Raw genomic sequence first — 12,317 nt, forward strand, 5'->3', positions numbered from 1 at the left:
ACAAGCTCTGTGCCTTGGTGGATTTTGAAAAAAAGAAACCAGAACAAAGCAAGCTGTCTTAGGGATCAAAAGCAGATAAATATATCTCTCTTCTGACAGGCAGTAAGCCTGCTGTTTTTCTTTGGAAATACAACAATAATATCTTTAATGTTCAGTGGCTAGTGCATTAGTTCCCTATTGCTTCTGTAACAAATTACCACAAACTTAGTGACTTAAAACAACACGAGTGTGTCGTCTAACAGTCCTGGAGGTCACAAGTCCAAAATCAGTTTCACTAGTCTAAAATCAAGGTATTGGCAGGTCTGTGTTTCTTCTGGAAGCTCTAGTAGAGAATGTTTCTTTCCTTCGCCTTTTCCAGCTTCTAGAGGCTGCCTGCATTCCTTGGCTCCTGGCCCCCTTCCTTTAGCTTCAAAGCCAGAGGCATAGCATCGTCTCTTTTCTGATCTCTGCTTCTGATCTTTTCTCTGACTTGGCTTCTCCTGCCTCCCTCTTATAATGATCCTGTGATAGTGATTACACTGGGCCCTCCCCAACAATCCTGAGACTTTTCCCATCTCAAAATCTTTAACTTTATGAGTGCCTTTTGCCATGAAAGGTAACATATTCACAGGTTCCAAGGATTAGGAAGTAGAAATCCTTGGGGAGCCATTGTTCTGCCTACCAGTTGGTTTTTTCTCTCTCTTTAAATTTCTTAATTCTTTGCATTCTGTTTTAGGTAAAGTGGATGGCTCAAAGGTTAGGATGAGCCACTTCATACCTAACAACAGTCCTATTGTCAGTAAAAATGTAACTAGTTGTCACAGAAAACAGAACTAATTAAAATACCAAGTTTCCACATTAAAAAAAAAATGAACTGACTTGTTCTTTTTTATATTGTTTTTTCTTTAAGTTGTCCCAATCCCTCCACCACATTGCTCTCCCCTGCCCTGCTTCGTGTCGCCCCACACCAATCAACCCTTTGTTTTCCATGCCCATGGGTCATTTACACTAGTTCCTTGACTAGACCCTTCCCCTTCTTTCCCCCTTTCTCCCCTCTCCCATCTCCCCTGGTCACTGTCAGTCTGTTCCTTGTTTCTAGGCCTCTGGTTATATATTGCTCATTTGTTCTGTTCACTAGGTTCCTCTTATAGATGAGATCATGTGGTATTTGTCTTTCACTGCCTGGCTTATTTCACTAAGCATAATAGTCTCCAGTTCCATCCATGCTGTTGCAAAAGGTTGGAGTCCCTTCTGTTGTGTAAATGTACGAACATTTTTTGATCCATTGATCTACAGGTGGGCACTTGGGCAGTTTCCAGCAGTTGGCTATTTTAAATAATGACTTATTCTTATATTACACATTAATATGGTTCAAATCACACAGAATAATGCCTTTAAGGATGAGATAAAACATAAAATGAAAAAATTCTCCTCAAGGCTTTTCTTTCAATTCCTGCCATTTATTCATAACAAGAGGTGAAGGTTATTAATGCAGGTGGCTGTGGGATGGAGTGAATCATTTTCTTTCTCCTTTTCTTCATATTATTACTATTGTAAGTGTTCCAAAACATCTCCTTCAAACATGATTTGTGAATGTAGCATATTGCTAAGGATTATTCATAAGTGTTGTACCTGTTCTCTTCTAATAGGAAACTTAGCATTCTTACACAATGGCCTTCACTCTCTCAAAAGTAAATGATACACATACTAGTAAAAGAAAAGCTTTTAGGTTAGTGACAGTCACAAGTGTTTAAGAAATCGTTGCAGAGTCTCCGCTGGTCATGGCTGTGTCATAAAGGCAACCCAGGCTTATTGAGACCGTCACTCCTTGAGCAGGTGGAAAGATTATTCCATTTGCTTTTGAAAAACTACAACAATGTAGTTATATGGTCTTAACACCACCACTTTATCAACACTTTATCATCCCCTCCAGTTCAAAGGCTCAACCTTGGCCCTCGCAAAGATAGTTCCTCACACTGACTCAGGGTTACCCCTGGCCAGAATCATGTTGTTTCCTTTACTCTCTGGGCACAGCCTTGCATATGGGGCTGTCATCCCTCTAGGATAACGAAGGAGTTAGAGTGGATCTGGGCAGAGACTCCTTAATGAACAGCACCACAGAGGTCAAAGACAGCACATGGGGAACTCTTCTCTCTTCCTGTGGCAGGTCCTTGAGTGGATCTGGCTAGTGATGTATGCCTGAACTTTACTGTGCCTTAGTGATACTAAGGAATGCATATTGTACCTTGTTATTCAACAAAAAAGCAATTTAGATATAAGAAAAATCAGAAACCAGAAGTTTCTACACGTAATGGACAACAAAAAGATTCCATTAAAAAGCATGCCACAAAAGAACTGTGGATTTTTACAGTGACAGATTTGACAGAATTACCATAGTTACCATTTTAAAATACTTTACTCTTAGTAAACATTTCTAGTGTTAAGCTTCATGCTAAATGACATGTAAGAAGGTATTTTTCAGTTTTACAGTTTAAATAGCAGAAAGAAACTTCTATGTCCAAACACTATGCTCTTAAAATTTAAGCAGTTATCTTTAAGCTTATGCCAAAATTTAGAGTTGTTTGAATACAGGGCCAATACTCTGTATAGTTGCTATGTGCAAATGAATTTCACATGATGTGAATAACCACTCATTTCGTAATGCATTTCAATAAATACCTCAGTTGGTTATTTCTTTATGTGCAAACCTTCAAAGTTTCTCAATTTAACTCTAAAAACACTATGGTCATACTTTATAAAAAAAGATTTGGCATAGTCAAAATTTCAAAATGTCACAAAATTCTAAAGACTACATGATTCTTCAGAAGTTGGTAACCTTCTCTGAAGATAAATTCACAGATTTTTAAAGCTTCATTTGATTTCACAAAAATTTAGCAAGGACAATGCAGCCTAACAAATTATCTTTAAAATTCAGTTTCCAAGGCAACAATCATAGGTCCCTGTATACTGCTTTTTAAAAAAATCATTTTTATAAATTTAGTTCCTGCAACATCAAAAGCAACAGTTAAATATAACTGCCTTACTTTTATCTTCTTTTATCAGACTTTCTGAACAAGCTGACTTCTCTCTTTTTAATGGACTAACACCAGACCCCTTGCCTGCTGTTCATTAAGTACAAGCTTAAGGGCAGATAAAATATCAGTTTCTAGGATCCAGCCCATTGTGCATAACAGCAAATCTCCTTATGACTTATTGCTATAACTTCATAGCCTACTCAATGAAGTTCAAGGGAAGAGCTCTTACCTGCACATTTCACTCCCTGAGCAATGAGCCCCCACATGAAGTTGGCACAGTATTCACACCAGTGTGGTCCTCTGAATGTATGGACCTGAAAAACAGTAGAGACAAAGTGGCCAGAGGGAAACGCACGGGTCGGGGGATTGCTCCCCGTCACAGTGTTAACGCACATATACAAGCCATAGTTAGCACTGAGGAGGCGTGACATGATTACATTTGGTAAAACCCCAGTTGAGTGAAACTGACAAGCAGTTTACATTTCTTTGAGAGTTTGATTTCCTCTTCCTTTTAGAAATGGTGATAAATCAAATTTACTGCAATTTACTTTTGAAAATAATTTCTACATTGGCATTTCCCGACTGTTCCCTCCACCAGTAAGCAGCCTTGTCTGCGAGTCATACAACACTGGCATCTTCTGAGCACTGCAGCACAAGGAAGGAGGAGGGGCACGTAGAGTACGTCTGGGTCCTGTGAAGGGTTTTGCCGGATACCCACCTTCTGTCCTCTGTGACCAGTTAGGGACACAGATGTTGAAGGTGATACTTAGTGACTAGTTACAACTGAATCATCAGAAAGGGCCAATTTCTGTTCAAAACGACTTGATACTTATTATGTTAGCAAAGAGAATGAATATAATTTATAAACTATAGTTAGTCAGAAATGCTGTTTTAACATGGGAATTATTCAGTAATCATTCTGGCTCATAAACGTTATACTGCATTTGATTCCTTTATCCCTAGGAAAGGGATCCCAAGAAGAAAGGATTCCAGTGCCAAGACACCTATAAATTTTTAGGCATAGGAAAGAGAAGGCATTCCACCTTAACTCAAATGGAAAAATACTGGTCAAATAGGAAAGCAATGAACCCAAACCCCAAACATTAAAGACTAAAAAAAAAAAAAAAATAGAATATCAGTAACACCTTAATATTTCTGAGCAAATATTGGCTGAAAATGCACTCAAGAAATAAAATTGAGAGGAAACAAGGAAGTCACTAAGCTGTATCAAGTTACATTTACTTGAGATAATTACTTATATGTATGATTTCCTCCTGCAGAAAACAGTAATACAAGAGAGTGGATGTCAGAGTGTGACGATTGGATTCCAACATAAAAATCTGCCAAAACAGCTACTGCAAATAATGAAATTCACACTGAATCTGTCATTTTACTACTGTTCTATTTATGTATCAAATAGGTATTAGAAGCCAAGAAGATGATTTTTAAGAGATAGAAATATATTTTATATATATATAAGTCATTTCTTTACATTTAAGATGCTACTGAACATAAAACACTAAATGTAAGATGCATGCAGAGTGGGGCACAAGTAGGTTTATAGTTGTTCATATGAAAAATAATACAATAATTAATAAATAATAATACAAGAATAAACTGTTTCATGTAATCACAATGTAAACCTACTTGTGCCCCACTCTGTATACTCTGTTCAGAAAAACCATGTCAATTAAATTATGACAACCCACTGATTATAGGTTAAACACCAATCTGAGAGATGGTAAAATAAAAAGAATACATATTAGAATCAATGAAATATGGTATATCAGAATTCAAACTACTACTACTGGCAAAACTATCGATATAAGGCTGCAATGGACAACCTTGGGGTTCATTCCAAGTAGGTATGTGCTTGTAAGTCTTGTTACTGCCAAGTGAGCTTGAGTACTAAACATCGCGCTGATTTTGAAAAGAAGACCATAATCCCTTTCATGTCTTTTATGGAGAAGCATCAGGAATGCAGACACAGTTGCTTCTGGATTATAAATGATGTTCAGAGTCTGTAAGTTGAAAGTATTTCCTGAAGTTCCTGAAGCAGAGCTCAAGATATACCTTCAGAGAGCCTGGATGTCTCTGTGCTGGTCTGCGCTCCTCTGAGTGACTAAAACTGGATCAAGTATGCACTCTTGCTTTACTCTGAGGAGAATGAGTGAACTAGATAGCACCGCCTCATAAAAAGGTTACAGAATCATACATAAATAGCTATGGAATTGTGAAGTTATTTTTAGGGAAAGTCTTTGGGATACAAAGTAGCTTCTAGGTTGCCAGATCTCAGGAGAGTCCTGTCTCACTTAACTTGGTAAGGTTAATAAAAAGGCACTAGAAGTGTGGAGGAAGTTCCAGTTTATGCCTGTCAGTTATCTCATGATAAAGGGTCTTAAAGTTACATTGGATGCACAGAAGCATGATAGATTGTGTGAAATTACTTCAGAAGGAGCTCTTGCAAATAGCTCTGAGTATTGAGATGTTGTGATATAGCACAAAACCAGTTCTCTTTCTCACCTTCCCAAAAGAAGTAGTTGAGTGGCATTTTGGAAATCCTGGGACATTTCTTCATATTATGCACGTTGAAGAAAGGATTAACTGTCTAAGCAGGCCCACTGTCTGGCAAGGTAGGAGAGGAGGGACAGACAGGGTCTTTTCCATGCCTACAAATTTATACTTTACCTAGTAAGCAATGCAAGGCCACTGAAGATTTTTAAGGAGAGCAACCCAGTCAAGGAAGCAGGGAGGGCTGGTGAGGCCAGACTGGGTAACAGAGGATAGGGGCTGAACTTAGGCAGTGGTGGTTAAGAGAATGGGGTGAATAGTTATTTAGGGGCAGAAGCAACACGGCTTGGAGATGGGAAGTGCCTGGGCTAACTGTTAGGGCTTCAGGCTGGTGACTGGGGAGAATGGCATTAACAGAAGGAACGCAAGCAGAGGAACAGGTTTGGAAGTGAGCTGGGAGGGAAACAAGGGAAGGGAAGGGAAGGGAAGGGAAGGCTGATGGAAGATGTCTGTGAAAGAAGAGTTAACTCATGGAGTACGGTTCCTGAAGGTGTCAAAGGGGGATGGGATCCAGGACAGAGGGATTAGCTCTGAAGAAGAGGAAAACTACTTCCCCTTGCTCTGAGGGAGAAAGAGAGTAAGAGGGGAAAGGATGGTTGTGCAGCAGTGCTGGGGCACGGAGGCCAGGAAGCTAAGGAAATTCAGTTTGGGGTGTCTGCGCATTAGGGCATCAGTTCAGTTCCTAAGCAGATGAGAGTTTGGGAAAAGTGGGGAATAGGAACTGGAACAGGCCAGAAATGCAGAGGAAGGCTGCTGGACTAGAAAGCAAGTTTCTTTCCTGAATGACACTAAGTCATACTAGACCAGTGTCAAGTGCATTAAGGAAAAAATGACAAACACTTTCTTTTTAAAAGGGTGATTGTGCTAAATGTGAGCTTTACATGTTTTATTTTGCATGCAGTTTTAAATAATCAGTAATGTTTACGTCACATTTTACCAATTCAGAAAGAGATATCTTAAAGAATCAATTGGACACATCAGGTAACTTAGAATAGCTCTTTGGCTGTCCTGCTTGATATAGCACAATGGAAACAGGACGCTGTTCCTGCAGACCCGGCTCCATGGCACTGACACCTGCTAACAACTTTGTTTACTATGCATGGTTGTATTTTGATTACCTGTCTTAAAATGACTAAATCAGAATGTAAAGGGCATTCAAAATACAATAATTAAAAGATCAAAAGTTGCACCTTGGGGATTCTTTCTGCTTAGGAGGATGCTAAGAACCAGGGTGGTGTCTGGGAGAAAGGAGGTCTGGAGAGGCTCTCAAGGGGTCCAGGGGCTCAGGCTGAAGCCTCAGACTATAGGAAAGGGAGAGTTTTTTCCTGGAATGACCCATAATGTAATAGATAGCTCTTAGGGATCTGCAGCTGGTCAGCATTCAGGGAATTAAAATTATTGATGTCTTTACAACAGACACAACCAACAGACGCTTATTTAGTGACATTTTCCATGTGTCATTTTTAATAGGATTTCTTATTCCAAAGGGCTCCAGACTTGTATATTTTCATACATTTGCGTCTTAGTTTTCCTGTCCCTTCTTCCCCAAGACTGTCAGCTCTTTCTCCTCCTTCCTCATTCCCTTCTCTCTTTTCCATTCACTGATTCTTAGATGTGAATGAGAAAATCTAATACGAGAACTTTGCTAGCACTGAATGTAAATCAAGAAAATGTGTCATCTGCCCTGGCTGCCGTGGCTCAATGGATTGAGTGCTGGCCTGCAAACCGAAGTGTCACAGGTTCAATTCCCAGTCAGGGCACATGCCTGGGTTGCGGGCCAGGTCCCCAGTTGGGGGCGTGCGAGAGGCAACCACACATTGATGTGTCTCTCCTGCTCTCTAAAAATAAATAAATAAAATCTTTAAAAAAAAACAACACAAAAAACAACAGTCCATTTAAAAGAAAAAGAAAAAAGAAAATGTGTCATTTATCTTCCCCTTGAAGGCCATTAAAAAAACAAAAACTTCTAGATTCTTGCCTGTGCTTCTTACGGTTGAGGCTGACGGGCAGTGGTCTTGTGATGAATGAGGCGCTGGTAGCATCTTACTTCATCCTATGACACCCAATGTCTTTAGTTAATGTTTCTCACAAGCAGAAGCTGCCTTTGTTTCTGCTGTTTACTGTACAACCTTAATAACATACACTGGCTTTATAAGGTGAGAAACACCAATTCCTTTATAAACCCCAATACTTGATGAATTTACTAGAAAAAAAGGACTTCTTTGGGGAGGGTGTTTTGGTAAGATAATCCAAAAGAGCAATCAGCTGTAGCATTATAACATTATTAACGAGGTTAGGAATGGTCCTGAGCAAAGCAACCTTAAGTTGGCCACACATTTATTCTAAGTCTCCAAAGGTTTTGGTACATCTTGACAAAAATTCACAGAGTACATGGTATGAATTATACCTTCATGAACAAAGGGCATAGCAACTAGTTTTAAAGGCCTCTTCTCTTTTGTAACTAGGAAAAAGACAGCTTTATTACAATGGCATTTGAGATTGCTTTTCACCCACAAACAACTCCTTTCATGTTAATCACCTTAAAAGCAGAGATGAAAGACTGGATTCATTAATAGACCCTAATAGAGTCTGGCACAGAGAAGGCATTGGTCGGAACCAGGTTAAAAGGGACCGACAGGGAGAGAGATGGGTAGACTACTGAGGGGTCCCCACAGCACAGGCTAAACAGCACACTGACGTAGGTAAAAACTGAAGCCGTTCTCAACTGGACCTACTATTATACTGACCAAAACCTCGGCTTCTGCTTTCCATCATGTTTCTGACATTCATATCTCCTGTTTGAATGTCAGTAACAGAAAGAGCAGAAAAGAAATGCATGCCATGGAAAGAGAAAAAAATCCAGCCTATCTTTGTTATCCCTTCTAAGCTGTACACTACCTCTAGAAATAAGCACGGATACAAACAGCCAGGAAGGCTGCCTGCAAAGCCTGCTGCAAATGTAAGCTAGGCTGGCGGTGATAAGAACATTATGGGAAATGAAACTTTGTTCGGGAAGGTGGGAATGGCATTTTCGTTTGGGAGGCTCTGAGGAGTCAGCTCTCCGGCATGGTATTAGGCGATGAACGGAGAGAACAGGTGATCAAAACCAAAACGCAAGAAATGTAGGTAGGCAGACAGCAGGGCAGGAAAGGTGCTTTACCCCGTTTTCCATTTTTATCTTTGGGGCAACCACAATGTACTCTTTTAAGTAACAATTTTAGTCTCACCAAGATGGCTTAATTTTGATTCAAAGGATTTGAAATTTAAAATTTTGGTCCTCATTTTGCCACTTCAGCTAAAGTATTTTGACTATACTATTAAGCCACGGGACGAGAATGCATAACATTGGCTGTGATCATTAACAACAAATATACAGACCTGTATAGGGATTCCCTGAAACAACAGGTAGGGAGGGGGTACTTAAAATAGGACTGTCTTTAGTATCAAGGCAATAGCTCCTGTTATTTAGTTACATCTAATCAGAACTACTAGTGCCCTTAATTCTTGAGGGAAAATCTATAACTATCAGTGTGGTTTGGATGTGGTTAAACCACCAGCATCGAGGACATGCAGGCCACCTACTTCCCCTGTGCTAATGGAACACACCTAGTACAGGACTTAAGCAATGCTTGGAGCGGGTGAATGTCAGGAATGGGGGATGGGGCACACCCACTGGCCAACAGCGCTCAGAAAGGGGAAGGCTCTGGGTCTGGAGGCACTGGACAGTGGTGAGGGGCCCAGGTCCTAAGAGCTTCTGCAACCAGAAGCTGCCACAGCTGGTCATGCAGTGGGTAGTACACAGGGGCTCTGGGAGGCACACTTAACCACAAAGTAGTTCACACAGTCAGAAGTATCATTTTGAAAAGGATGACAAATGACAGAAAATCAGTGATGTAATGGTTCAAGAGCGAGAAAACTGTTTAAAATTGAGGGAGATACCGTTAAAGCCTGCTAGACATACATTGGTCACTCCGCAAATAAATGAGATCCCCTTAACGAGGAGAAATAACTATAGGAAAACACTGGTGGAATATGGTCAGACTATAGCAAGATTACATCAGAGAAGGAAAACTCTGACTCCAAAAAACCTCCGCTGCCTTGCGGCATACCTCTTCAGGGGAAAGGCTAAGGGAGTAAACCCCGACAGAAAATCCGGAGCCGGAGTCCCTAAGGCGGTTTGACGTTGTAGTCAACACCGGCAACTCCTGCGGCGCACCTGAAGCCAAGCTGTATTGACTCCGTCTTTCCCTTGGACCCTTCAGCTGCGAAGAGAGGGGGGGTCTGCTGCATGGGCAACAGCAGACCCTCCATATCACCCTGCCCAGGCTCTGTAGCTTCAGCTTCACTGGAGAGGACACTCCAGCGTCATCGCAAGATGTCGATTCAACACGGGAGGAGACAGATACCGTGTCACTCCCGAGTCGGACTGCACAGCCATTCTCGGCGGTGCAGATAGACTCTTAAGAAGCTACACCATCATCTCTTGAGACGGACGGCTGCCGACGATAGCAAGATTAGTCTTACTTTACTAATGGGGCAACTATTAGGGCAACATAATTTAGTTCTGCTCCCACATGAATAACGTTATAAAAAGGGTTTTATGATTGGTATATAAAACAGTACTCTAAGTAAACATGTACAGAAAAATAATAATTCCACTCACACAACCCATTCACTGTAATTCTATAGTCAAATTTCCTTATGGCTTCCTTGAGGATTTACCTAGCCCCTCCCCTCCCTACCCCAACCTGTCTAATCAACTCTATCCCTGTGAGAGAGAAATATCTCCAAAATTACAGCTGAGTTAATGTGGTGCAGACAAGTGTCCTACAAGAACATCCAGTTTCTGGTGCCAGTGTTCTGTTGTGAACTGGGAGTGGCCCCTCGTATAGAGCCATCGATCTCAACCCAGGAATCGGCAGTGGAAACATTTAAGCTCTCAAGGCGTTCCTTTTATTTATTTATTGTGATCACATTACAAGGCACAGATGTATAATAAATACTATAACAATAAATATAACTAGTAATTTAAAAATATTTTCCCTTTCAAAATATGGACGTTTATAGTATTAGAAGACTCATAATTTTAATGTTTAGACTTTTTATAAGTTCCAGAAACAAATTTCTTTTTTTTTAAAGGAGCTCTAATGAGAACTTTGCTTCTAAACTGAATTGTGGTTAAAGTTTTAAAATGTCAACTCCCATAACCTAAACACGTCTACTTTGAAAGTTTAGTTTCATTGTTTGGGTGAATAAGTGTGCATTCAAATATGAGTAGTGAAATATCGACACAGTACATCAATACTTCAAAATGCCCATTCCTAAAGGTATACTATAAAGGTATAATAGAAAAATAAATGAATCTATTTGGTTATGCAATAAAAACTAATGTACAACGCACAGCTCAGTGACAGTCTCTACCTCCATTATAGGTAATTGAACTGAACCCTGAGAGACAAAAAAGCCTCAGACCACATGATCTTATGGTCCACAATTCCTTGAAGCCAAGACTGCACTAATACTAACATTTCCAAACACAACCAGGTTTCAATTTCTCTTCGACTTGGTTTTATATTTCTCATCTGAAATTGTTTACTGTTAACATATATGTTATGAATTAAAGTAGTCTTATAATAGATGAGGAAAAGGTTTGACTAAAATGCACAAAAAATTATTAAACTATGTAGCTAAAACCCATTCTAAAGCTCTACTAAAAGAGATCCAGATTTTCTCTATTGTTTCTCTTCTCTTCCATTGATCACTGCTCTTACCTGTAATACTTCCTTCCTTCTGTTACTTGGTTTAACTGGTTCTTCTCATTCTAGGTTTTTACGGTAGAGCTCAGCTCTTTGATTTAAGACCTTTTTTTTCCTTTCCTGAAATAAGCATTTAATGGTAAAGATTTTACTACACACATTAGTTTAGCCACCTTCCAGGAATCTTGATATAATGTGTTTCTTTCTTTAATGCCCCTATGATTTCTTTAATCCATAAGTTGTTCAGCAGTAAACTGTTTAATTTCTAAATATGTGGGAAATTTTTCATATGTTATTGATTTTGAAATTAATTCTCTTGCGGTGAGAGAATTACGTTTTGTATGATTTCAACCCTTCTGCATTTATTGATACTTGGTTTATGGCCTGGAATATTTTCTGTCTTGGTGAATCTTCCATGTTCATTTGCCTAGTACGTATATTCTGCTGTTGCTGAGTAGAATATTATATAAATATCAATTAGGTCAGATTGGTTGATACTGTTGTTCAAGGTTTCTATATCTTTACTAATTTTCTGTTTCTATAATTGTTCTGCCATTGAGAGAGAAGTAGGAAATCCTATCTATAATTGTGGATTGTCTATCTCACTTTTCAATTCATTTGTTGCTTTATGTATTTTAAACCTCTATTATTAGGTGCATGTAAATTTTAAATAGTTATGACCTCTTGATGAACTTTAATCCCAATAATATTTCTTATCTGAAAACTGTGTTTACTATAAACATAGCCATTCTAATTTTCTTTGAATTATTGTTTGGTACATCTTATTCTTTTTGCCTCTCTGTGTTTTACATTCAAAGGTTTCTTCTGGAGAGCTGTAGTTGGATATCGCCTTTTAGCTAATGTGACAACCTCTGCCTTTAATGGAGTGTTTGGGGCATTTCCATGTAATGTGACTATCAATACGACTGGGTTTAAATCTGCCATCTTACTTTTGTTTCCTGCATAGTATTTTGTT

General features: G+C 39.3%; 1 protein-coding gene across 2 annotated transcripts in view; it reads right to left on the minus strand.

Moving 5' to 3' along the window:
• CHN1 (chimerin 1) overlaps nt 1–12,317 on the minus strand; it is a 161,899-nt gene that overhangs the window by 20,596 nt on the left and 128,986 nt on the right. For both annotated transcript variants that reach the window (XM_090280829.1, XM_090280832.1), the window contains one exon: nt 3,244–3,328. In XM_090280829.1, the coding sequence (XP_090136955.1) occupies nt 3,244–3,328 (85 nt within the window). The remainder of the gene's footprint in view (nt 1–3,243; nt 3,329–12,317) is intronic.

The sequence above is a fragment of the Furipterus horrens genome, unplaced genomic scaffold, assembly GCF_987537825.1.
Source record: "Furipterus horrens unplaced genomic scaffold, mFurHor1.1.pri manual_scaffold_1, whole genome shotgun sequence".
In the NCBI taxonomy this organism is placed as follows: Eukaryota; Metazoa; Chordata; class Mammalia; order Chiroptera; family Furipteridae; genus Furipterus; species Furipterus horrens.